This window comes from Astatotilapia calliptera, chromosome 1 (genome assembly GCF_900246225.1).
Source record: "Astatotilapia calliptera chromosome 1, fAstCal1.2, whole genome shotgun sequence".
Classification (NCBI taxonomy): domain Eukaryota; kingdom Metazoa; phylum Chordata; class Actinopteri; order Cichliformes; family Cichlidae; genus Astatotilapia; species Astatotilapia calliptera.
The window spans coordinates 340,822-365,545 of record NC_039302.1 but is presented as its reverse complement, the minus strand read 5'-3'; the positions used below and the strand labels follow the sequence as shown (position 1 = coordinate 365,545).

Sequence of the window (24,724 nt, the reverse complement as noted above, 5' to 3'; positions counted from 1 at the left end):
ACCAAGTCTTTGTGGGGATTGAACATAAAAGTTTGAAAAACATGGAGGTTTAAGACTTTTTGAAGACAAATTTGACATTGCGAAGGGAACAATCTTACAGAAATGTTATATTCCATTTCCATTACATCTGCTATCGGCTGGCTTCTAAATCACCTTCTCACTTAAAAACATTCAGTTCAATTCAATTTTATTTATATAGCGCCGAATCACAACAAAGGTCGCCTCAAGGCGCTTCATAGGTAGCAAAAACATGTGCACTACTTGTTCTTGTCTAGTGACATGTGACTGCAATTCATGCTGAATCATAAATATTCTGAATATTCTGAAATCAGTAAACACCAATGGAATACCAAAGTTCCTGGACTGAAAGATGTGTATTACACTGAGATAACAGAATCACATGACACCACTGCACTTTCAACATTAAGAGTTTTGCAGACTGACAGTCTCATGGAGAAGAACTTTGGCAGACAAAATGTTGGCAGGTTACAGGTGTGAATAGAAGACTTAAGATTAGAATATACAGTCACCAAGGAGCATTGTGGGTCTTAAAACCTCTGCAGATGTCATACTGTTGTCCTCCATTCAGATATCAGTAGCAAAGTGACATCTTCAAACTCATTTGGAAGGTAACTGCACATAAAACCTTCATGTCCTGACTTAGTGATGGTAAACCTATATTAACTTTGTTAGAAATGACTCACAGTGGACAAAAGAGTTCTTCTAACCAGGGTAGTCATTCACTCATTATTATTACTGCATACATTTCTCTATATATACACAATGAATAATTTGAAATGCACTACACACTTTACAGATACCAATAATACAGGAGGTTGTGATTTGCTGCAGTTATGGCAGGTGCAAAACAAACTGTTTACAAAAGCATCAACAGAAATATTTGGTGCACTGTGAAAATCCAATCCTGTGATTAGAGGGTAGAACACCCACTGAGTGGCTATACCAAAATGACTGTCAGAACTTGGGAGCAGAGTTGTGTTTAAGCTCTAGGGACCTTATTTGAACTGGAAACAAAGCTCTTTTGGGAACTCGGCTGCTGCTGCAGTGTGTGAGAGTATATTACTGTGGGAGGACTATAAACATGTCTATAAGAGAAGGGGTGGAGCTCTGTATATAGACTACTTTCACTGTGAATGCATGCATCTGTTAGCATGTCTGGTATCAGACTGTCTTGTATAGTTAGAGCTCCTCAGCCATCTGCAGCAGAGAGTTGATGGCAGCATCCTTGTTGCCTTGCTGTGCGTCCAGTACAGTGCGAACCACCTCTTTATCCAGGTTGGGGAACATGTCCTGCAGAGCCTTAAGGTCCTGCTCAGTGCATGGTAGGCCCTGGTTCCCAATTGCTGGCATGGTAGTTGGCACTGCCATAGGCATCATGCCCTGGTTGTAGACCGCAGGAACTCCTAGGAACACAGATGACACTGCTTATACAAGAACCAGCTTTTAACTTATTAGATACAAGGTTTCACTGACTGACCTGTGATGGGCACGTATCCTACTCCTTGTTGATATACAGATGGCATAAAGACGACAGGCTGAGTCATCATTCCTGCTGGTAAAGACTGGCACAAAGACAGGGTTAACAATTTCACTTCATGGAAATAAATGAAACAGAAATGAAAGATGGTTTTCAAGATATTTCCTGACAGTGAAGCAACACTTGATCATTTTGAAAGCCTTTTCCTTAAAACTAAATCAAAATGAATAATAGATATTACAGGCTATCATGTTCCAAGCTTTCAAGATTAGTTTTGTTACACTATACAAAACAATTTATGGAAACTTTGTCATTGTCCAAATACTTCCGGGAATAATAAACCGACTGTGGATCCATAGTAACAGCATAACCAAAACTCAATCTGTGATTTAACACACAGACGTGTGATGCACTTTCCATCTTATCTGATGAAGGGTGCGTGTAAATGTCCTCACAGCAAAAGACATAACCAGGTTGATCATGCCCTCCTTGTCGTCACCCTGCCGTCCACTCAGGCTGAACCACTCATCCACCACTCTGCCCTCCCTTAGGCCTTCAGGGATGGTGACATGTGTCCATGCTATCCTGTCATCCATAGAAAATGCTCTCTGTACATCAACACATGGAAACAATTATCAGGTCAGTGGATAAATGCAAATGTATACTGCTGGATCATTAACAGCAGAGTTCAAATTCAACGGTTTCTTCATTTGTAAGGCTTTAAGACAAGGAAATTACCAGAGTATGAAAACAATTCACACAACAGTTCAGCTCAGAATATAAGATGTGACCAAAACGTTCTGGGAAGAGGCCCATAACAAACAGCTTGCCTGATTTAAATTTAGCCGTCTCTCCTTCAAGCTTGTTTGGCACCAAATATCAACAACAGTTTAAGGCACCTTATACTGTAAGGCAGGGGTGCCCAATCCCAGTCCTCGAGAGCTACTATCCTGCAGCTTTTAGATGCACCCCTACTCCAACACAGCTGAATCAAATGGTTTGATTACCTCTTCAGCATGCCATCGTGTTTGGCAAAGGCCTGATAACAAGCCATTCATTTGATTCAGGTGTGTGGGAACAAGGATGCATCTAAAAGCTGCAGGACGGTAGCTCTCGAGGACCGGGATTGGGCACCCCTGCTGTAAGGTAAAGACCCTACAAGAAAACCCAACGACTAGACAACCGCTTATGAGCGAGCACTTGGTTTTTCCTTGGTGAAGGAAAAACTCCCTTTTAACACAAAGAAACCTCCAGCAGAACTAGGCTCAGTGAGGGGCAGCCATCGTTAAAAAATTAATTAATTAAAAGAAAAACTGCCAGTCACTGATGAGCTGATGTAATTTCACCATAGACCTCAACCTCAAGCAGATAAACTTTCAACTTCTGTTTCAAATTGACTACATTTTGTGATAATGGATCATAACTGGCGGTGAGAGTGGGGTCTCTTGTTAGTGCCAAGCAGTTTGGAGAACATCCAGCACGTATTTCAGAAGAACAAAAAAAGAAGTACAAGAACAAGTACAAAGGGACATAACAGGACTTCCCCCGAGAGATCTAAAAGGTAAGAGTCATGCTGAAGATGGTCCAGAGGCGCATTAGAACAGGATCTTTAGATTTTGTAGGCCTTTTCCCTGAACCTTATGATTACACCCTATATCATCAATAAATATGCACTGTTGATAGAGACAGAATGTAAGAAAACATAGTTTCAACTGTAGTTTCATTTACTTTGTCCATCCTTGACAACACATTTCCTCATTTGAAGGGTGAAACTACAGAAACAAGGAGCTAGGAGAATTGTAATAGCACTGACACGGCATTATGTCCAGGAATACTATGCAAATAAAATCTAAGCATAAAAGCAGCCCAGATAGTTTTCCCCTGGAAATCTTAAGTAAAAAAATTACTGCTTAACAAATAACCTTGTAACTTTTTAGTAGCGTTCACAATACTGTCACATAATAAAACTGAAAAAAATATTAGGGTTATTCAAAAGTAATTTCCATCCACCATTTCACCCCCCTGACATACGTAGAGCTAGAGGAGTATTCCTGTAACCTCCACAGAGCTGTGTTTACTTGGCTAGCACATTACCAACTGCTAACCTCCACCTTTGTAGCCTGCTCGTACTCAACAATGTGTTTCTGCCTCCAAGTGGTAAAAGACAAACAATTTCTTTCACCTTTAGAAGGAAGAGTTTTCTTGCATATTTTGTATAGTACTGTGCTTTATTGGAGGATGTTGAAGTAGCTGTTTTTAAATCGCATTGCATTGGATTTTCTCTTACAAATGCAGTTTGTTTTTTGGATGATACCGTACAGGTGCACCAGTGGATGACCTATTATGTTTTTCTTATAAAAAAAGTAAAACACCCAGCACGCCCCTGCGGGCGGTTTATCCTTCAAGCTCGGGTCCTCTACCAGAGGCCTGGGAGCTTGAGGGTCCTGCGCAGTATCTTAGCTGTTCCCAGGACTGCGCTCTTCTGGACAGAGATCTCCGATGTTATTCCCGGGATCTGCTGGAGCCACTCGCCTAGCTTGGGAGTCACCGCACCTAGTGCTCCGATTACCACGGGGACCACCGTTACCTTCACCCTCCACATCCTCTCGAGCTCTTCTCTGAGCCCTTGGTATTTCTCCAGCTTCTCGTGTTCCTTCTTCCTGATATTGCTGTCATTCGGAACCGCTACATCGATCACTACGGCCGTCTTCTTCTGTTTGTCTACCACCACTATGTCCGGTTGGTTAGCCACCACCATTTTGTCCGTCTGTATCTGGAAGTCCCACAGGATCTTAGCTCGGTCATTCTCCACCACCCTTGGGGGCATCTCCCATTTTGACCTCGGGACTTCCAGGTTATACTCGGCACAGATGTTCCTGTACACTATGCCGGCCACTTGGTTATGGCGTTCCATGTATGCCTTGCCTGCTAGCATCTTGCACCCTGCTGTTATGTGCTGGATTGTCTCTGGGGCATCTTTACACAGACTGCACCTGGGGTCTTGCCTGGTGTGATAGACCCCAGCCTCTATGGATCTTGTGCTCAGAGCTTGTTCTTGTGCTGCCATGATTAGTGCCTCTGTGCTGTCTTTCAGTCCAGCTTTGTCCAGCCACTGGTAGGATTTCTGGATATCAGCCACCTCCTCTATCTGCCGGTGGTACATACCGTGCAGGGGCCTGTCCTTCCATGATGGTTCCTCGTCTCCCTCCTCTTTCTTGGGTTTCTGCTGCCTGAGGTATTCACTGAGCACTCGGTCAGTTGGGGCCATCTTCCCAATGTATTCTTGGATGTTCCTTGTCTCATCCTGGACTGTGGTGCTGACACTCACCAGTCCCCGGCCCCCTTCCTTCCGCTTAGCGTACAGCCTCAGGGTGCTGGACTTGGGGTGAAACCCTCCATGCATGGTAAGGAGCTTTCTTGTCTTTATGTCAGTGGCTTCTATCTCCTCCTTTGGCCAGCCTATTACCCCAGCAGGGTACCTGATCACGGGCAGGGCGTAGGTGTTGATGGCCCGGATCTTGTTCTTACCATTCAGCTGACTCCTCAGGACTTGCCTGACCCTCTGCAGGTACTTGGTGGTTGCAGCTTTTCTAGCGGCCTCTTCATGGTTCCCATTCGCCTGCGGGATCCCCAGGTACTTGTAACTGTCCTCTATGTCTGCAATGTTGCCTTCTGGTAGTTCAATCCCCTCAGTTCTGACTACCTTCCCTCTCTTTGTTACCATCCGGCTACACTTCTCCAGTCCGAACGACATTCCAATGTCATTGCTGTATAGCCTGGTAGTGTGGATCAGTGAATCGATGTCTCGTTCACTCTTGGCATACAGCTTGATGTCATCCATGTACAGGAGGTGGCTGACAACTGCTCCGTTCCGTAGTCGGTATCCGTAGCCAGTCTTGTTAATGATCTCACTGAGGGGGTTCAGGCCTATGCAGAACAGCAGTGGGGACAGAGCATCTCCTTGGTAGATCCCGCACTTGATGGTGACTTGTGCTATGGGCTTGGAGTTGGCCTCTAGTGTTGTACGCCACATCCCCATTGAGTTCCTGATGAAGGCTCTTAGGGTCCCATTGATCTTGTACAATTCTAGGCATTCCAGTATCCAGCTGTGGGGCATTGAGTCATAGGCCTTCTTGTAATCAATCCAGGCAGTGCACAGGTTGGTCAGTCTGGTCTTGCAGTCTCGGCTGATTGTTCTGTCTACCAGTAGCTGGTGTTTTGCGCCTCTGGTATTCTTGCCAATTCCTTTCTGTGTCCCGCTCATGTATTGACCCATGTGCCTGTTCATCTTAGCCGATATGATGCCTGACAGGAGCTTACATGTAGTACTGATGCAGGTTATTGGTCGGTAGTTGGAGGGGACCGGTCCCTTCTTGGGGTCCTTGGGGATCAGGACCGTCCGGCCTTCAGTTAGCCATTCCGGGTGTCTCTCGTTAACTAGCAGCTGGTTCATTTGTGCTGCCAGACGCTCGTGGAGTGCAGTCAGCTTCTTCAGCCAGTAGGCGTGAACCATGTCGGGCCCTGGTGCTGTCCAACTCTTCATACTGGAGACCCTTTCTTGGATATCTGCCACTGTGATGGTTACTGGACCCTGTTCAGGGAGGTCGCTGTGGTCTGCCCTCAGATCCTCTAGCCACTGAGCATTGCCGTTATGGGTTGCATCCTTCTCCCATATGCTCTTCCAGTATTGCTCCGTCTCCAGCCTTGGTGGTGCTGTTCTCTTATTGTTCCCTTGCCACTGAGAGTACACCTTTGCTGATTCTGTGGAGAACAGCTGGTTTATTCTCCTGCCTTCTATCTCTCTGGTGTACCTCCTCAAGCGGCTGGCCAAGGCTGTGAGTCTTTGCTTGGCAGTTTCCAAGGCCTCAGGTATGGACAGCTTGCTGTATTTCTTAGGCACCTTATTTGTCGCACCTTTCTGCAACTCCGTTAGTTGGCTAACCTCCCTCCGTGCTACTTTGATCTTATATATATATATGTATATATATATGTGTATATATATATATATATATATATATATATATATATATATATATATATATATATATATGGCTTTAGGTTTGATAGGGACAATGAGGGAAAGAGAGAGGGGAAGACATGCAGCAGAGGGTCTCAGGTCGGACTCGAACCTGGTCTGGCCGCTCCCAGCTTTGCTGCATATGCTCCCCTGCTCATTCCAGTGAGCTAAACCGATGCCCGACCCATTATGTTGTTCTAATTGTGTTCCATCTTCTTCTTATATTCCTCCTATTTTCTCCCCGCTTCTTTTTTCTTTCTGTCCTTTTGTTTTTTTCCTCTGACTGTCAGCTCTGTTATTGCCATATTTCACAGCTTTTGGCCATACTACCTTGAGCATGCCCAATCTCATCTGATCTCGGAAGCTAAGCAGGGTCAGACTAGGTTAACAGCCTGAGCATACCAGGTATGTATGCTTGGCTCATCTACTAACCTGAAAGGTTGGTGGTTTAATCCCTAGCTGCTCCAATCTGCATGGCAAATATCCTTGGGCAAGATACTAACCGCAAGTTGCCCTCCAATGTAACAGTTTGTAACAGTTTGTAACAGTTTGTAACAGTTTGTAACAGTTTGTAACAGTTTGTAACAGTTTGTAACAGTTTGTAACAGTCACACCCACATCAGAGTGTGACTGTTACAAAGCACTTAAGATTAAAAAAGTGCTTCTATGAACGGATGAATAGAAACATGTTTTAAACCGCTTTGAGTACTCAGGTAGAGTAGAAAAGTGCTATATAAGAACCAGTCCACTTACTTGCACAATATGATAATGTTAAAATGAAACAGACAAATAGATAAAATGAAAAAAAAGAAGAAAACAAAGAAGAAGACCCTATAGAGCTAATCTTTGAAAAGCTGTGCCCATGTCTAACCATTCAGAAGAGAAGCTCTGTGACCTCCTCACCTCATCAAAGATCTCCAAGTAGAAAGAGTCAACCCCAGGAGGCACCGTGCACTGGATCACCTTGTTCCAGCGTGGGTTTTTGGCTCCATTATGAGCAGTTGGTGTCTCATAGACAGCATAGCCCAGTCTGATCCTACAGTATGGATCCATTCGGGTCATACCATAGTTTTTAGCCAGTTTGGCCTACACAATAAAACAAGACAGGTGGCTTCAATTAACTGATTAATTTAAGATTTGTGTATTACAGTATAGCTAGCACGTGTACTCCTGTGTTTAATCTAAGTTACACACAAAAACATAAACACTAACTAAAACTTAGTTTAGTTTATCAAGATCCCCATTAGCTCCTGTAATAGCAGAAGCTACTCTTCCTGGGGTCTGAGGAACTTTTTAACCAAAAGGTTTTTCAGACATAAAACATGAACTACATGAAAGACAAAAAAGATTTCCACGCCACCACTGGGTTAGTGAACTGACCTCTGCATTAGACTAGTTCAACAAGGAGGAAACAAAATAAACCTGTCTGTTAACTAGCACATAGAATATGGATGAAGATCCAAAAAAATAACAGTTTGTTATAAATAGGGATGGGTATCGAAAACCGGTTCTTGTTGAGAACCGGTTCCCACTGTTTCAAATCCTTGGAAGTGTTTGCCATTTTTGCAAACGATTCCCTTATCTATTCCAGTCGCCCCGAATGACGTCACCACGTCGCGGAGCGTCATTTACCCGGCAGGAAACACGGCACCAGCGGCTCAAATGCTCAAAAGTTTGGTTATACTTTACGAGAACGGATGACGACAGGGCAACTTGCAATACTTGCAAAGTAGATATTTCATTTAAGGGAGGAAACACTACGAACATGCAAAAGCATTTGCTCACAAAACACGCGATGACCTTAAAGGAATGTCGTGTTTTTAATTCTGGACTCGTGAATCTCAACCCAGCAGCAGCGGTAACATTTGCACGTCCTCTCCCGTTAATGCGGCAGGTAAACAATCAACTAACAGTGCATATTATGTTAGCGCGATCTGCCTTATTACAAACCTGCCATTACTGTGCATTTAGGTGACCATGATGAGACAGACAGAGTCTGGCTCAGATGCTGGCAGTTCTCGCTGCAGTCTGCCGGTAGCGTCTCCTTTCAGGCCAGGATAGACGAATGTCACCGAGCAGTGACTCAGTTTGTGGTCAAAGGTTTGCACCCGTTTGCCACAGCAGATGCCCCCGATTTCACTTTGGTAAGTGAATGTGTTTAATTGTAGGCAGGACATTACTGGATATTCTTGTGTAATTGCTACAGAATAATTTATGTTAAACTTTGTTATTGCTACAGAAGAATATTTATTTTATTATTTTACATTTACATTTTTTTCCTGGGGACCCTGTGACACCCCATTGAAGAGCCGTAGGCTGGATCTCTTAAGACCTCACTGTTGGGTTTGTAAGGCCATGTTACTCCTAAATTTGTCTCTTGTTCAAAGAGAAGATATAAAACAAAGTTCTAAGCTAATCGACCTTAGTGTTCTCCTTTTTTAAAAATAAGAATCGATAAAGAATCGAATCGTTAAACAGAATTGAAAATGGAATCGGAATCGTTAAAATCTTATCAATACCCATCCCTAGTTATAAAGAATTTGTGGCACTTTTGCTATAATGACTTTTCAGTTAAAATTTAGAACTTAACAAACTAAACAAGAAGCTTTTATGTGTAACATAAAAGAACAAGCTGTTGGTGTGTATATTTTATCCACAATGGTACAAATACTGAAATGACATCCAGTTGTACTTCTAATAGTGAAGCTGTGCTCACCTGGACCACTGTAATGCTAAGTCGTCCTACAGTGCTTATGGAGCCTCCATACTGCAGCTGCCTGGCTGCCTGCGCATCCAGCTGGACCTGCTGCTGCTGCTGAGTGGGAGTGATTCGCAGAAAATCCTGTGGAAGCTCCCCAATATACACCTGAAAGCAAAAAACTGGTTTAAGTTTTACCCAGAAAAACCAGCATAAAGGGGGCTGGAGGAAGAGAGGATTGCTTGGTGCTGTACTAAGAGAGATACTAATTCATGCAAATTATTTAACATTGTATGTATTTTTTGAGAGAGAGAAAAGAACAAAATACAATCTATGGAAGAGAGAAACCAAAAGTTACTGACATGCAGTATGTAGTATTGCCATATAACTTAAATATGGGATAAATGAAGTGCTTATTGAAACTAAGATGAAGGCGAAGAGGAGAACAAGTGGAAAACAAATGAAGTACTCTAGCAGGGTGATCCAACCCTGACTACAAACTCAGAGCTGGTTCCACAGGAGAGGGTCAAGTAAGCTAGAAGCTCTCCCCCATTTCTACTTTTGAAATCTCTCAGAACCACAAATAAGGAGAGGAAAGTGCTCTATTGAGAAAATATAGTATTATGAGGTCTTTATAGAGTATATTCATTCAGGTCTTTGTATGTAAATGTAAAAAATATATATACCGTATTTACCGCACTATAAGGCGCACGTAAAATCCTTAAATCTTCACAAAAATCGACAGTGCGCCTTATAATCTGGTGCGCCTTATGGATGAATTTTGGTTTGTGCTTACTGACCTTTTATGTGGCACACTGTGCTCAAAAATCTGTCAAAATTTTTTTTAGAGGACCGTTGCCAGGAGCCTCGCAGAGTAATACGTACTGTGCTTCAACACAACATTCCCGTGTTGTGTGTGTATAACGACTCCAAAATGGCATATTTAAGCGTATTTTAACCTTCGAGCAATTAGTTATGCAGAAGAAAATGGAAATAGAGCAGCTGTGACATAATTCGGCATTAATGAGTCGATGGTGCGCAAGTGGAGGAAGCAAGAAGATGACCTAAAACAAGTAAAGAAGACCAAAAGGAGTTTCCGAGGGAACACGGCGCGATGGCCGCAGTTAGAGGACAAAATTGAAGAGTGGGTTATTGAACAGAGAACAGCAGGCAGAAGTGTCTCTACAGTCTCTATTCGACTCAAGGCAACAGCGGCAGCACATGACATGCAGATCAGCGACTTTCGAGGGGGACCTTCTTGGTGCTTCCGTTTGATGAAAAGGCATAATCTCTCAATCCGCACAAGAACTAAAGTCTCACAGCAACTGCCAAACGATTACAAAGAAAAGTTGGCCATTTTCAGCACCTACTGCCAGAATGAGATCACTGAAAAGAAGATCCGGCCAGAACACATCACTAGCATGGACGAGGTCCTCCTCACCTTTGACATCCCCGTGAACCGTACTGTCAAGAAAACAGGGACCAGTACGGTATCTATATGCACCACAGGGAACGAGAAGTCATCCTTCACTGTAGTTCTGGGCTGCCAAGCTAATGGCCAGAAACTACCACCCATGGTCATTTTCAAGAGGAAGACTTTACCAAAAGAAAAGTTTCCGGCCGGCGTCATCGTCAAGGCTAACTCAAAGGGCTGGATGGACGAGGAGAAGATGAGCGAGTGTTTGAGTTCATGTCAAGAGACCGGGTGGCTTTTTCCACAAATCTCCGTCTCTTTTGATCTACGACTCCATGCGCGCCCATCTCACCGAGGCTGTCAAAACCCAAGTGAAGCAAACTAATTCGGAGCTTGCCGTCATTCCGGGTGGATTAACCAAAGAACTCCAACCACTAGATATTGGTTGTTCAAAGTTAAATTACGAGCTGCGTGGGAGCATTGGATGACAGAAGGCGAACACACATTCACCAAAACAGGGAGGCCACGCCGAGCAAGTTACGCCGCTACCTGCCAATGGATCGTGGATGCTTGGGCTAAGGTATCATTCATTCATTCATTCATTTATTTGTTCATTTTCAGGCACAACAAATACCTTTATTGAACATAAAATGCACAAAACATCAGTCTCAAGTGTCGTCCGAGCTTTCACGAAGGCTGGAATAATCACTGAACAGCTAAGTAACAGCAACAAGACTGATTCAGACAATAATGAGAGGGATCCGGGCATGCTTGATGCTGAAATTGCCCAGCTGTTTACCGTAACTCAGACACGGAAGGTGAAGAGTTTGAGGGAATTGTGGAAGTTGAATGTACTGGAAAAAGTAAGTGTATTTTTCAATATTTAATGTGTTACAGCTTAACAGTGTTAAGAGTTACTGTGAATGAGCTTAATAAAACACTCAACACTGTGAGAATCATGTTCTTTGATTTCTCCAGTGCCTTCAACACTATTCTTCCCTCGGTTCTAAAGGACAAGCTGGAGAACTCTGGAGTGGACCATCACCTCACTACCTGGATCCTGGACTACCTCACCGACCGACCACAGTATGTGAGGACTCAGGGCTGTGTGTCGGACAGGGTCGTCTGCAGTACGGGGGCCCCACAGGGAACGGTTCTGGCTCCGTTCCTCTTCACCATCTACACTGCAGACTTCTCCCACAATTCCACCCAGTGCTTCCTGCAGAAGTTCTCTGATGACTCTGCAATAGTCGGCCTCATCACTGATGGGGACGACAAGGAGTACAGAGGTCTGACCCAAGACTTTGTGGACTGGTGCCAGCTGAACTACCTCCAGATCAACGCCAGTAAAACCAAGGAACTGGTGGTAGACTTCCGCAGGCACAAGCATTCTCCACTGCAACCACTGAACATCCAGGGTATGGACATTGAGGCTGTGGACAGCTACAGGTACCTTGGTGTTCATCTGAACAATAGACTGGACTGGACTCATAACTCAGACACCCTCTACAGGAAAGGCAGAGCAGGCTGTACCTGCTGCGGAGACTCAGGTCGTTTGGGGTGGAGGGCCCACTCCTGAAGACCTTCTATGACTCTGTTGTGGCTTCTGCTATCTTTTATGGCGTGGTCTGCTGGGGCGGCAGCATCTCTGCTGGGGACAGGAAGAGACTGAACAGGGTGATCCGAAGGGCCAGCTCTGTTCTAGGATGCCCTCTGGACCCAGTGGAGGTGGTGAGTGACAGGAGAATGGCGGCTAAGCTGTCATCCCTGTTGGACAACGTCTCCCACCCCATGCAGCAGACTGTGACAGCACTGAGCAGCTCCTTCAGTGGGAGACTGCGGCACCCACGGTGTGGGACGGAGAGATTTCGCAGGTCTTTCCTCCCCACTGCTGTCAGACTCCATAATAAAGACTTTAACTGAACAAACACACACATCCATACATATGCAATAATACTAAGTGCAATAATCTTTTCTGGCATCGTTGTATTTTTACTCAGTTGTATATAGCATTCGTATTCTATTTTTATCTTATTGTATATTTATTTTATTTTATTCTACTGTATATAGTATTTTATTTTATTCTATTCTGTACAGTTGTGTACTGTATTTATTCTTATTGTATTCTAATTTTTGCGTCATAACTTTTGCACTGTCCACTTCCTGCTGTGACAAAACAAATTTCCCACGTGTGGGACTAATAAAGGTTATCTTATCTTATCTTATCTTATCTTAAAGGTCAAGTTATCTGACTGTTTTGTTTGTCTTAATGCGTCATATAATACGATGCGCCTTATGTATGAAAACAGAGCCAGTCTTCAACAGTGCGCTTTATAATCTGGTGCGCCTTATAGTGCGGTAAATATGGTACTGTAACCTTATTTTGGGGCAAAGTCAATAAATATTTGAAGCAGTTTTTATCTTATTTGACTGGTGATGTACTAGTGACGACAGAAACGTAAGTTAATTTAGATAATGCTTCAAAAGTACTACCCGAAAAAGTCCCCAGAGGTATTTCTAGGTTACTGCAAGAGTCCCGTCTACAAGCAGGACTTCGGTTAACGTTACATTCTTAGACACCCGTATTCAAATGAGGGTTGGTGGACTTAATCGTGTTTTACATATCAGCATGCTAATTTGAACTCTAACTAGCAGGTACAACCTACAGTCAATTAAGTGAGTCATGATGAGACTTTTGGTTTTTTGGTTTGGTTTGGGGGTTTTTTAACTTTTGTTGAAATTGTTTGAGAGGTGTTGATTTATATGTATGGCTCACTTGGAAGACATCTTGGTGATGCTGCTGAATTTTAGTTAGCTACACTTAGGTCCATCACTTGTTGTAGAGAGACTCAGTTTTTGTATCTAGACCACTACAGTTGAAAATCCTTTCAATCAATGAATGACAATCAATGACATGCGTGATGTCACAAACATCACCACATGCTTTAGTTTGTTCGTTCTGCATAATAGCCTCGTGACAGCCTTCCTTGCTGTCATCTGACATCTCTTGGGTTTCATATTCACAATTACAGTGAAAAGTTACAGAATACAAAATTCTTCACTCTGAATCAACTTCAGATATCATGGCTGCTTTATTTGTCATGTAATAACAATGCAACAGGACCCATTTAACCTGTCTAAACAATTAATTCCAAAATTTTTGGTAAAAACTCCAGAATTAAAACTTAAGGTATGCATTCTGATCACATATTGTCCGATTTAAAATCCAATGTGGTGGTTTACAGACAGAAAACTTTGTCCAACAAATTCTAACTATATAATGACGGATCTTTTTACTGCTCTGACCAATCCAAATGAATTCACTCAGTGGGTGCAAATGCTGCTAGCAGTGTTCAAGCATGAGTCTTTTTCCCCAGTCATTACAGCCGACTATATCTCTCACTTTCTGTCTTCCACGAGTGAAACTGTACAAGAGAGAAGGAGCAAAGAATGTAGCATTAAAAAACTGCAAGACATAGTGGGGTAAATCAGTTTGTCTTCATCTACCCGAATAAACACAGAAAATGATGCGAAACTTATTGTCGCTAAGAGCAGGACTTTTTAGGATTTTGTGAGTTTAAAAGACGTAAACCATGCCTTTAATATGTTTATCTAGCCTTTCTTCCAACATTTTAACGTAATGCTAGCACGTGGAAAATATTGGACGTGAACACCGTTTTGCTCAAGTCTCAGAACTTCATTAACTTGTAATTAGTCGGTTTCTGAGTAATCATTAGATCAGCTCACCACAAATCAAAGGCTTAATTTTTTCTGACTCTTTGTAATCACAAAACATCCGGGGTCCTCTAAGCAGCAACACAGAAACTGGAATTCAGCTTCCCAGATCTGAAGCACGGGAGTGAAACTGTTCTTTATCGTTTGTTGTGTAACACGGAACACGTCAGTGTTGCTATCCTGGCAGCTTAATCCTTGAGTTGCTATTAGCTACCTAAGATAACGCTTATCCGTTAATTACTTTCGTCGACGTTTTGAATGACGGGTATTGAATGCTAAGCTAGTGTCCGTGCTGTGCAACTCTTTCTTGGTCATTTAATGAACCAGAACTACAATCCAGAGCAACGCCTAGCTGTGTGCGTGCCAGTGCGAACAAACTAGACAAACACCGAGGTCGCTACCTGTCCCCTCTGGGTGCTGATGGTAGTTGCCATGTCGTCTCCTCTTTATCGGGATTTTCTATTTTTTCTTAAATCACAAGCTTGCGGCGTTGAAAAACAAAACAACATATACTGTCCACTACAACGGATGTTTACCCTTCGAAAGACCTCCTCTTCCTGCTTGTTTTTTTTATATATGTCATGTGACAACCAGTGTTACAGTGCTATACCGCCACCTACTGCGTTGGAGTGGGCAATAGACCCACTCTAGCCAAACCACCTTCAAGATTTTTCAGTTACTACAGAAGGTGAAGAGTCACACCTGATCCACAAATGAATGGAATGCATTCAGTGGCGGTCCAAGGCTGTTTGGCGACCTGGGCGAGCACCCCCCCCCCCCCCCCCCCCCATAACAAACAGCAAACGACTAACAAACAGCCATCATAATTCATCATACAATGAGAATAGGACAAATCAACAATTGACACTGACTAATTAATATTGTGCTGAACACAGTCCAAAAGATTCAGTAAGCTACAAAGGAAAGTGGCAAACAAACGTAAACAAAAGTTTTCACTATCACTACTAATTTTTTTTTTTCACTATCACTACTAATTAATGTTATCTTCTTGTATCCCTGTTGTGGCCAGTGCTATCCTCTATGTTGTTGCATGCTGGGGCAGCAGGTTGAGGGTCACAGATGCCAACAGACTAAATAAACTGATCCACAATGCCGGTAATGTTGTGGGGATGGAGCTGGACTCTGTTAGGGTGGTGTCTGAGAGGCGAATGTTGTCCACGATAAGGATAATCATGGATAATACCTCCCACCCATTCCATGAAGGCTTGGCTACTCACAGGAGCACGTCCAGTGAGAGACTGAGATTACCAAAAAGCACCACTGACCGACACAGGAAATCATTCCTGCCCGTGGCCATCTCCCTGTACCACTCCTCCATCTAATGCACTGTAAACACTGCAAAAGATACACTTTTTATACACGTTCTTTTCTATTCTGTAATATTCTTGTAAATTTTCTTGATATTTATTTATAATCACCTCTGTTAATCCTTGATATTTATAATTGAGTGATCTGTATATATTAGTGCTATTTCTTAAATGTGTAAAATCTGTAACATAATGTATTGTTTGGAGTTTAGTCTGTTACTGTTGCTATTTCTACAATTTCTTCTTGGAGTAATTGTAACCCACATAATTTCCTTAGGGATTAATAAAGTATTCCGATTCTGATTCTGATTGTTTCAGGATACATGAACGGCCATTATCCAATGACACATCTGCTTACCTGTATCTTTTGCTCGTTTCTCCTCCTCTTCTTTTCTCTTTTTTCTAAACTGAGAACCTGATGGCTTTGAACTTTTCTTGTCCATTTTCCATTGGTTTTAATTTTGCACTCCAGTATGAACACCCATCCCACAACCCGAGGATCACCACAACATGACCTTATAAATCTAAACCTTAGTTCACAGATTTGCTTTGTTAAGGGTTTATTTCTGGGATTTCGCACAACCCAGGATTCAAATCATGAATACATTATGGGCTTGGATTTATAACATTGGTAAATGGTAAATGGCCTGCATTTGTATAGCGCTTTTCTAGTCCATAGGACCCCAAAGCGCTTTACACTACATTCAGTCATTCACCCATTCACACACACATTCACACACTGGCGATAGCAAGCTACATTGTAGCCACAGCCACCCTGAGGCGCACTGACAGAGGCGAGGCTGCCGGACACAGGCGCCACCAGGCCCTCTGACCACCACCAGTAGGCAAACATGGGGTTAGTATCTTAGCCCAAGGATATTTGGCATGCAGCCAGGATGCAGCCTGGGATCGAACCACCGACCTTCTGATTAGCTGATTAGAGCCCATTTCATTCATAACATTATGAATGAAATGGGCTCTATTTGGAAGCAGCCGGTCCATATATATAAAACACCCAGCACGCCCCTGCGGGCGGTTTATCCTTCAAGCTCGGGTCCTCTACCAGAGGCCTGGGAGCTTGAGGGTCCTGCGCAGTATCTTAGCTGTTCCCAGGACTGTGCTCTTCTGGACAGAGATCTCCGCTGTTGTTCCCGGGATCTGCTGGAGCCACTCGCCTAGCTTGGGAGTCACCGCACCTAGTGCTCTGATTACCACGGGGACCACCGTTACCTTCACCCTCCACATCCTCTCGAGCTCTTCTCTGAGCCCTTGGTATTTCTCCAGCTTCTCGTGTTCCTTCTTCCTGATATTGCTGTCATTCGGAACCGCTACATCGATCACTACGGCCGTCTTCTTCTGTTTGTCTACCACCACTATGTCCGGTTGGTTAGCCACCACTATTTTGTCCGTCTGTATCTGGAAGTCCCACAGGATCTTAGCTCGGTCATTCTCCACCACCCTTGGGGGCATCTCCCATTTTGACCTCGGGACTTCCAGGTTATACTCGGCACAGATGTTCCTGTACACTATGCCGGCCACTTGGTTATGGCGTTCCATGTATGCCTTGCCTGCTAGCATCTTGCACCCTGCTGTTATGTGCTGGATTGTCTCTGGGGCATCTTTACACAGCCTGCACCTGGGGTCTTGCCTGGTGTGATAGACCCCAGCCTCTATGGATCTTGTGCTTAGTGCTTGTTCTTGTGCTGCCATGATTAGTGCCTCTGTGCTGTCTTTCAGTCCAGCTTTGTCCAGCCACTGGTAGGATTTCTGGATATCAGCCACCTCCTCTATCTGCCGGTGGTACATACCGTGCAGGGGCCTGTCCTTCCATGATGGTTCCTCGTCTCCCTCCTCTTTCTTGGGTTTCTGCTGCCTGAGGTATTCACTGAGCACTCGGTCAGTTGGGGCCATCTTCCCAATGTATTCTTGGATGTTCCTTGTCTCATCCTGGACTGTGGTGCTGACACTCACCAGTCCCCGGCCCCCTTCCTTCCGGTTAGCGTACAGCCTCAGGGTGCTGGACTTGGGGTGAAACCCTCCATGCATGGTCAGGAGCTTTCTTGTCTTTATGTCAGTGGCTTCTATCTCCTCCTTTGGCCAGCCTATTACCCCAGCAGGGTACCTAATCACGGGCAGGGCGTAGGTGTTGATGGCCCGGATCTTGTTCTTACCATTCAGCTGACTCCTCAGGACTTGCCTGACCCTCTGCAGGCACTTGGTGGTTGCAGCTTTTCTAGCGGCCTCTTCATGGTTCCCATTTGCCTGCGGGATCCCCAGGTACTTGTAACTGTCCTCTATGTCTGCAATGTTGCCTTCTGGTAGTTCAATCCCCTCAGTTCTGACTACCTTCCCTCTCTTTGTTACCATCCGACTACACTTCTCCAGCCTGAACGACATTCCAAAGTCATTGCTGTATAGCCTGGTAGTGTGGATCAGTGAATCGATGTCTCGTTCACTCTTGGCATACAGCTTGATGTCATCCATGTACAGGAGGTGGCTGACAACTGCTCCGTTCCATAGTCGGTATCCGTAGCCAGTCTTGTTAATGATCTCACTGAGGGGGTTCAGGCCTATGCAGAACAGCAGTGGGGACAGAGCATCTGTTTGGTAGATCCCGCACTTGATGGTGACTTGTGCTATGGGCTTGGAGTTGGCCTCTAGTGTTGTACGCCACATCCCCATTGAGTTCCTGATGAAGGCTCTTAGGGTCCCATTGATCTTGTACAATTCTAGGCATTCCAGTATCCAGCTGTGGGGCATTGAGTCATAGGCCTTCTTGTAATCAATCCAGGCAGTGCACAGGTTGGTCAGTCTGGTCTTGCAGTCTCGGCTGACTGTTCTGTCTACCAGTAGCTGGTGTTTTTCGCCTCTGGTATTCTTGCCTATATATATATATATATAGGCAAGACAGACAGACAGACAGACAGGGTGGGCCATTTATATGGATACACTGTAATAACATGGGAATGGTTGGTGATATTAAAGTCCTGTTTGTGGCACATTAGTATATGTGAGGGGGCAAACTCCTCAAGATGGGTGGTGACCATGGTGGCCATTTAGAAGTCGGCCATCTTGGATACAACTTTTGTTTTTCCAATAGGAAGAGGGCCATGTGACACATCAGACTTATTGGTAATGTCACAAGAAAAACAACGGTGTGCTTGGTTTCAATGTAACTTTATTCTTTCATGAGTTATTTACAAGTTTCTGACCACTTGTAAAATGTGTTCAATGTGCTGCCCATTGTGTTGGATTGTCAATGCAACCCTCTTCTCCCACTCTTCACACACTGATAGCAACACCGCAGGAGAAATGCCAGCACAGGCATCCAGTATCCGTAGTTTCAGGTGCTGCACATCTCGTATCTTCACACCATAGACAATTGCTTTCAGATGACCCCAATATAGCAGTATATAGCAGAGATGACAATAAAGTTTACTTTGATTTCAGCACAGCAGCGAGCAGGCGCACCGAGGGCTCTCGTGCTCTCTTTTCGCGTATAGAATTTGAAAAAACATTAGTGCAAATTATAAGTGTGTATCATAATGTCTGGTGTTTTCGTGTTTGTTGGTTCGTTTTTATTTTGTTTTATTTCACGAGTTGGTTATTGGATGCCGCTTCAGCCATCCAGAGAATCCCCCGTCATCCTGCCCCTCTCCTCCCTGTGCCGCAAGCAGCAGGCGCACCTCACCCGTGATCACAAAGTCCTGCGACTTCATGCACAATTTTAAAAAACTGCACCTTATCTAAATTTGGATGGAGGGCGCCCTTACTCCCAGCAAATGGGCGATAGAAAACCAATCGGTGCCTATGATATCCCCCAAATGCGCTGGCATGTTGTCGGGGCAGCATGAGTACGAGCAACTTTTTGTTTTTTGCCGATTCCCGTGATGCCGCCCCCACCACAATGCCGCCCTGGGCAACTGCCCATGTCGCCCTTATCAACTGCATTATACTGCAATGTTCTAGTCTTACTGACCATAACTACACTTTACCCTTCAAGATAAGATAACTCTTTATTGTCATTGCACAGTCATACCCAGTACAATAGTACAATAAACTTGGAAACTGTCCCGCGTCAGCAATATGCACAACTAAACGCCACAAAACACAACACAACACACTAACAAAACAACACAGTAAGTTAAAGGGGATTTTTTTTAAGTGGAAGAAATGTATGAGCAAAAAAGAAAGGTAAAGGAATGACTTAATAAATAAATAAATAAAGAGTGAATGTTTATTGCACTTTGATATTATTACTCAGGGAAAACCCACGCAAACACGGGGAGAACATGCAAACTCCACCTACACTGTAAAATCTAATATTGTGTTTAATTAAAAATATTAAATAGGCTGAACTCAATTTTTTTTTATCAATTTGTTATTAGAACTCAATTTGAATAAGTTACCAGTACTTTTTATGCAAAAACACTGATCAGCTCAATTTATTTGACTTGTCTTAACTTAGAAAAACCAAGTAAGCTCGAAATTTAGCTTCTCAGTGCAGAAGGATGAAAGATGTGTTTTGAAAATGCCACGTCACTAAGAGGGTTCTTAGTCAAAGCTGTGTCCCAGATCTCACACAGGCACTTTTATTAACATACAGCGTAGATGTACATGAAAACATTACTCAGAAATAAATTATCAGCATTTATTACATAATAATGCTCCATAAATAAAAGAAAACAATGTTGTTTTTGTGCATAACAAAAAGCTCACAATTGTGCAGTCAAAATGTAAACTAACAGACGCTGAGCATAATAACAAAGAGACAGATTTCACAGCTGCTCTGTTCCCAAGTTCCACTGTGTGACTGACAGCCTGGAGTTTGAAATCTGCTTCGTAACCGTGTCTCTGAACAGGTGCCATTTATGGTCCTTATACACACACAGTACGGTAATATTACGTTGAAGCAGAGTACGTGTTACTCTGCGAGGCTCCAGACTACAGTAGCCGTAATGCTCCAACAATCCATCAAGCGCTGCAGCTCCGTCGCTTACCAAAGTCGTACCAAAACATTTTTTGACAGATTGCTGAGCGCCGTGTACCACATAAAATCTGTTTCCTGAGCCACATTTTGATAAATTAAGTAGATATTTGAGCATTACACAGCTACGTTCTTGCCTGAAAATATCTTAAAAGTTTATTTTGTGACCCAGAAAGGGTAATCTGGGGAAAAGTAGGATCGCAGTTGTCGGAGCCTGTGTATGCGTATAATTGTTGTACTTGTACTTGTACTTGTGTTCTCATGGACTTGTGATACGTCGGAGACCTACTGTTTCAATTCAAAGTATACATGAAGCCGAGAACGCGAAAAATTCCGGGATGTGTTTTTGCTCCTCCCATTTTATCGAGCATGTATCGGGAGTGACTAGAAACATTATGTTAATGGATTGCATTTATATAGCGCTTTTCGGGACCCCTCAAAGCGCTTTACATTCACTCTCACATTCACACACTGGTGGAGGCAGCTATAGTTGTAGCCACAGCTGCCCTGGGGCAGACTGACAGAACACCAGTAGGCGGTAGGTGAAGCGTCTTGCCCAAGGAAACAAGACGAACACCCAACTCTTGAGCCACGATCGCCCCAGATGTTACATATAAACCCTGCCATATGTTAGATCTGGTCATTTTGCTTATGAGAAACCTTATATATTGGAAGTTAGCTTTTAACAAGCATGTAATGATTATATTTAAATTAGGTGGTCTTTTTTTAAACACATATCTCTTTAGGCCTAAACTGACAGTGTTAATACCGCACATTCAGACACAGTAGTAGATGGTGTTTTTAATACTATATGTGTTAGTCCAGGGGTGGGCTACTCCGGGCCTCGAGGGCCGGTGTGCCTGCAGGTTTAGATGTGTCCTTGAACCAACACAGCTGATTTAAACGGCTAAATTAGCTCCTCAACATGTCCTGAAGTTCTCCAGAGGCTGGGAATGAACTAATCATGTGATTCAGGTGTGTTGACCCAAGGTGAGATCTAAAACCTGCAGGACACCGGCCCTCGAAGCCTGGAATTGCCCACCCCTGTGTTCGTCTAATTTGGTTGTATGGGGTCTACATTGACCTTCTGTGTTGTAAGTTATTATGATTTCACAGACATTAAGGATCAAATCAGCTTATAAAAAAATTCTGTTTTTTCTCCCTCTGCTTGCTTCTTACTGTCTTTGTCATGGTCCTGGGCCATGTTGGCCCAGTGTTCTTAGTTTTCTTGTATGTTTGTATTTTGTTCCCTATTTAGGCCATGTTTCCTGAGTTGCCCTGTTATGTTGTTCCCTAAGTGTTTTCCCTTCGTGGTTTTTACCCCCTGTGTGCCCCTCTGTGTATCTGTGAGCCCTCGTCTCTCCTTGTTTTATTCCATGTTTCCCCTGCCCGTTATGTCTGTGTTTTCCCCGTGCTCTCTCTCCTCCTGTCTGAACCTCTGTACTTCCTGTTTGACTCTGCCCGTCTCCCGTCAGTGTTATGTTCACCCCGCCCTGTCTCGTTATGGTTATCTGTGTCAGCTGTGTTCCCCGTGTGTTCCCACTTTCCTCGTTAACCCTCTGTGTATTTCTGTCTGCGTCTCCCTCTGTTCGGCGTCGCGTTCTCCCTCATTGCTGTGTGGATTCCCTGTGTCTCCCTACGAGTGTTAGTTTATTGATTCCCAGTTTAGTTGAGTTCTGTATTTCCTATGTTCTGCCTGTCAGCAATAAAGCTGCTTTTGAGTTCATCCCCGTGTTTGTGAATCTTGCGATTGGGTCCTCCTCCCGCCTGCCACGCAGCGATCCATGACAGTCTTTGAGTATCGGGACCAGCACTCCTGCTGTTGGACAGAAAGACATCAACTCAGTGGTAAGTATTTTGGTTTTCCAATATATTAGCAACTGTCAGTGACATTTATATTAATCAGGCTGGTCAAAGGAGCTTGGAAAGAAAAGCGTCTGGACTTCTTTAAGTTGCTTGAAGACGTTTCACCTCTCATCCGAGAAGCTTCTTCAGTTCTAAGGTCAAATGTTGGAGAGTCCCAGATATAAACCTAGTGGGAGTTTCCCCCCACAGAGGGACAAAAGGACCCCCTGATGATCCTCTAATCGCCTGAGCCAAGGTGGGAAACTGGGCGTGGGTCCCAATCAGCCAGAGTTTCGGGTGTGTTCATTGTGAAACCTGGCCCCACCTTATCATGTGATTTCCTGAGGTCAGATGGCCCAGGATGTGAGTGGGTGTTAAGGCGTCTGGGAAGGATCTCAAAACTGGATTATAGATGGCAGAGAGTTGGTGTCGTAAACCCCGCCTCTGTTCAAAGATGGTCGCTCACAGTGGACATAGATGCTTCTTTCACTCCTCTTTCAAACCATCTGTCCTCTCTGTCCAAAATGTGAACATTGGCATCCTCAAAGAGTGACCTTTGACCTTTAGATGCAGATGGACTGCTGAGTCTTGTCCTGTGGAGGTGGCTGTTCTGTGTTGTGCCATGCGCTTGTGAAGTGGCTGTTTGGTCTCTCCGATGTAGAGGTCTGAGCATTCCTCGCTGCACTGTACAGCATACACCACATTGTTAAGTCTGTGTTTTGGCGTTTTGTCTTTCGGGTGAACCAGTTTCTGTCTGAGCGTGTTGCTGGGTCTGAAATACACTGGGATGTCATGCTTGGAGAAAACTCCATGCGTTCACAGCCCTCAGTGTGCACCTCACCTCATATTCCTGCACCACGAGGCTTGGGCTGCTGCTGCCGTTCGATGTTTGAGCTACGGCTGCCTCTGATTCCTTCACCTCTAAGTGTGCAAAGAAGTTGTGCAGCTCCTCTGCAAGTGCCATGTTGCCCTCAGTCATCATGGTTTTGCCAGGCTTGTAGTTTGTTAGGTGCTAAATTCCCTGCCATACCTGTCGCAAATTGTTGTTAAGTGGTCTTCAATATTCCTCTTGTGCACTGCCTTGGCCTCTCTGATACCTCTTTTCAGATGGCTGCACTGTACTGCATACTGTCACTGGATCTGAAAACACCGTCACTGTCACAGCGAATGGGATGAGCCGTGTGGAGAAAATAAATGAGGATCCAAATGCAGGCACTTGCTGAGATGTGAAGGTGGTTTATTGTAGAGTAAAGCAAAATGTGAAAAATGGCAAAATGGAACAAAAACGACTCTATACTGGGACAAACTAAACTACTAAACAGCAAACATGAACACAAACATGAAGGAGGATGAGTGGAGGCATAAGAAGGTGGACGGAAATCAGACAGAAACTCCGCGTAAGGCCCAGGTGGATGATAGGTGGCAGCTAGGGTGGTGGTAGAGGCTTTCAAATGAATGAAGTCTGTCTGGGTCTTTGGTTGATTAATAAGTTGGTGTGGAATATTGGTGCCACACCACCCCCTCAGCTTCTGCTTTGGGGATTCTGATAGTGTGACTCAGGGGTCTTGATCCATTTAAGCTAACATAATCATCCTGCTGTAACCAGATTTCTGTATGGCAGAGTAAATTGATTTGTTGATCAATTTTTAATTCCTGTGCTAACAGAGACTTGGAAGACAGAGACTTAATGTTTAATAAATCACATTTCACTGTTTTACGCTTTGGTGCCGCTGGGGATGCTGTATTGTTCTTTGTGATTTTTTTATGTTTAAGACACTTTTTTTTTTTGCTGGTTTTTGGTTTGTTTTTTGTATGTTTCTAATGGGATGGTGCTTTTGGGGGATAACAGGAGGAGAGAAGCTGCAGAGAGGCATGTAAGACTGAACATCTGCTTCCTGGTCTCAACTTTGAATAGTCCCGTTTTGGAGGGATTAATAAATTTAACCAGATTTCTAGAAATGGATGACATCTCTCCTAACAAGACCAAGTTTCTGCCAGAAAGTTTCTCAATTACTATTAAGGAGAAAAGGGGAAAATTAGAAAAACATTGGATTACGTCTGGAAGATGTGGGGAAAAGGAGGATTGGTCTCCACATATCCCAGGAGCACAACTCCTAAATAATGACGCAATAAAGGTCCTACATTAAAAAGCAAAAGCGGAACATGATAAGGCACATATGGCACATCACTGATGGTGATATA

At 43.9% G+C, this 24,724-nt stretch overlaps 1 protein-coding gene across 2 annotated transcripts; it reads right to left on the bottom strand.

Annotated features, from left to right (window-relative positions):
- Positions 1-89: 89 nt before the first annotated feature.
- tollip (toll interacting protein) lies at positions 90-15,034 on the bottom strand. 2 transcript variants are annotated; one of them, XM_026181826.1, is made up of 6 exons: positions 14,764-15,034; positions 9,232-9,381; positions 7,419-7,601; positions 1,954-2,106; positions 1,499-1,583; positions 90-1,424 (listed from the first exon to the last, which is right to left on the bottom strand). In XM_026181826.1, exons 1-6 carry the CDS (start codon positions 14,794-14,796, stop codon positions 1,201-1,203), a joined length of 828 nt encoding a protein of 275 aa, XP_026037611.1. In that variant the 5' UTR covers positions 14,797-15,034; the 3' UTR covers positions 90-1,200. The 2 variants fall into 2 exon arrangements, with proteins under 2 accessions (XP_026037611.1, XP_026037698.1); XM_026181913.1 differs by having other exon boundaries at positions 14,899-14,943.
- Between the last annotated feature and the right edge of the window lie 9,690 nt (positions 15,035-24,724).